The sequence below is a fragment of the Pyxicephalus adspersus genome, chromosome 8 (genome assembly GCF_032062135.1).
Source record: "Pyxicephalus adspersus chromosome 8, UCB_Pads_2.0, whole genome shotgun sequence".
In the NCBI taxonomy this organism is placed as follows: Eukaryota; Metazoa; Chordata; class Amphibia; order Anura; family Pyxicephalidae; genus Pyxicephalus; species Pyxicephalus adspersus.
Window position 1 is genome coordinate 66488848 of NC_092865.1, and position 3137 is coordinate 66491984.

The 3137-nt window shown below is 47.0% G+C and overlaps 1 protein-coding gene across 1 annotated transcript in view; it reads right to left on the reverse strand.

Moving 5' to 3' along the window:
* Positions 1-649, reverse strand: part of SYN2 (synapsin II) — a 193362-nt gene extending 192713 nt beyond the window's left edge. Inside the window, exon 1 of the mRNA XM_072420996.1 lies at positions 235-649. Coding sequence (XP_072277097.1) covers positions 235-512 — 278 coding nt within the window. The 5' untranslated portion in view covers positions 513-649. The remainder of the gene's footprint in view (positions 1-234) is intronic.
* Between the last annotated feature and the right edge of the window lie 2488 nt (positions 650-3137).

The window sequence follows — 3137 nt, forward strand, 5'->3', positions numbered from 1 at the left end:
TCTGTATGGGAATATTTGGTGTTCATTGATGTGAAGGGCAGACAGCACAGGATCTGCATGGAATATGTGTGCAGGTTCATCCAATTCATGAATGGTAACCGATCAGGTATAACCTCAGTGACTAGAATACACAATATGAGTGTGGGGATTCCTATAACCAGGGGATCGCACGATACGACTGTCATGCAGAATGTTGGAGGATGGCGGTGACCCGGCACCCCCAAGGGGACTCACCAGTCGGTATGGGGGTCATCAATAATCAGCAGTATTCTGGACCTTCTCCCGGGGGCCCCGGGACTCTGCTCCCCCAGGCCAGCCGAGGCCGCCGTCTGTTTCACCACATTGGTGATGGAGGAGAAGAATCCCCCTGCCGTCTGTCCCGTGGGTCTCCGGTCCGGTGTGGTAGGTGGAGGTGGCTGGGGGGGTTCGGGTCTTTGCAGGTCGGTCATGTAGCCATTGGGAAGGTTGGCGATGAAGCTGCTGTCCGACAGCCGGCGCCGGAGGAAGTTCATTGCGGCAGAGAAACCTGGGGATGAGGAGGACGGCGATGGGAATGTGAATGGGAGAGATGAAGGGGACAGCGGCTTCCTGCTGCCTCCTCCACTGAATGCTTCTTCCCTATCTTTTTCAATAGGATTGTGCTTCAGTGTGATTTCCCAGGGAGTAGGAGTGTTCTATAGACCTGGAGATCAGCTGTGCTGCTTGCCTCCCACATTGCACTGTGAAATAATCCCACCCTTCCTAAACCAGCATCTGCAACAACATGAGAGCTGTGTCTGTCCGTGCGGCCGTCATTATCCCCATGTATAAACCTTCATATCTCCCACACCCATTGTTGTACAAACCTGAAATTTTCAGGGTACACAGGAGACCCCAAGTGCTGATACTAAACTTAATTTCAGCCCCCTAAAGATAACAAGTTGCCAGATATGGGGTCTCAAACAGGTTAACAGTTTCTACACTGCACAAAATGTACACATTGTATTGTTTCATTTGTAAGGTAGAAAGTCCCTGGGTTGTTACTATGTAATTCTATTATTCATTTTACTGTTATAATCTCATGCACCACCTATAAAATTTAGAACAATAGCCATTTTTGATTGTTCTCACACGTGTCAATAAAAGCTCCATATTGAGATCTTATGGAGAAATTGGGGTTCATAGAGGGTATTATTATTATAATTATTATTATTAAACAGGATTTATATAGCGCCAACATATTACGCAGCGCTGTACATTAAATAGGGATTGCAAATGACAGGAGGAGAGAACCCTGCCCCGAAGAGCTTACAATCTAGTAGGTGGGGGAATTTCACACACAATAGGATGGGAGTAAGGGGGTAGCTGTGTCTGACAAGGTAGCATGATATGATGGGTATAACATTTTATATGAGGGGGGAGATGTGGACAAGAAGTGTTTCCCACTGACTCCTACATTTTCACTTGGCAACATCCCTCTGTTCCAGAGAAGGTAAGTGCCCAGCCATGTGTAACAGGCACCCCGCCAGCCGCTGTCCCCGAGCAAGGGGTCCATGGCACGAGGAAAGGGTAACCACACTGCAACCTCACCGCCAGTCTGAACCCAGCCTTAAAGTTTGGTGAGCGGGCAAATTTATATTTGAGGCACCACAGCGCACAGACAATTGGCAGTAATGCTCAAGTGGCCCAGGGGGTCCCTAATAACTCCATTTAGGGACCCTGGTCTTGAAATAACCAATCACCAGAATTTGTATTTTATATAGCATAACGTTTTGTTTTTGTTTTGTTTTTTTAAAAACACACAAAAAGACAAAACCCCTCCTATTCTGTTATTACTTGCACGGCGGTAAAGACTGAATGTGAGCGCAGAGCCTCCTGGGATGCACACGTCACAAATTCGAGGAGACCCCGAGAACAGGCATGCACAGGAGAGACGTATCTGTCATTGAAAGAAGAAAGATGGCGATATCACACATGTACAGTAATATCGACGTGACGAATGCCCTCTGAGGCCGCACCCTGCGCATTCCAGCACCAGCAGGCTGAAGAGGGGCTGTCACAGGGCAAGGTTACCACTCTGTTACCCCTTACCACACACACCCATGGGTAGACTGCCACCACGTGCTTAGATGGACACAGGCACCGTTACACGTGACAACCGCAGTTATGATTCTGCTTCTTTATTACTGTCTGTGTCACCGGCTGCTAATCCAGACAGGGATGTCTCGGAAATTACAATGTTTATAGTAGTATTTTCAGGTTAGCAAGTTTCTATTTCTACTTAGAGCATTCTTTTTATAGTGTTTCATAAATAAAAACATACAAAAACACAGAGTATAAACAAAAACAGAAAAGACTAATTAAAGAACATTAAAAGAACTATAGCAGCAGCATAAAGGGATAACTGTGAAATTATACTTAAGTAGAGTTTGGTTTGCCTTGGTTCAGGTTGCTGTATCAAGTCCAAGCTATTAGCTATAAGTCACTGGGCTCCCTGCATTGCGCAATGTGTCGGTGCCGTTGCCCTTAGTTACAAGAGGGTATTAGTGAGAGCTGTGTCTGCTAGGCTTCCATGACTTTTTCTATGCCAACCTCAGAGGTGGGACTAGTAGGACCATCCAATGATAACGAGGTGGGGGCTGTCTGCCATCTGATAGGCCACATGGATTATGATGCTCTGTGGACACATTTCCAAAATGCCATTGTTCTAGCTAATATTAATAATTTCATAAATTCAGGTTATGAACGGCCAAATCCCAGATTAATAATCACCACAGAGACCAAATTAGGCATGTCTGCGTCTTATGTTCACCAGATGAGGCTAAATATGGGTTCCAGGCTTTCTATGTAGGGGGGGGGGGGCTCAGGGTACCACTATGAGAGGGTGGGTGCAGCCAGGGTAGTATGCGGGTGGTCAGGGAAGTATTCCAGAATATCAGCACACAATGGTACCGTGAGCTACAACCCCCCACAACTGTTTGGGGGGGGGGGGGGCAGGGGGCCACTGTGTAGAAGATGCTGCTTAGGTAACATTGTGTGGGGTTACAGCTCAAGGTACCCCTGTGTATACTGGGAGTGCCACTAAATGGATGGTGTTCAGTGTACCACTTTGTATCAGACACTGAGGGTCTCACAGTTGTACAGAATGCTCCAAGTAC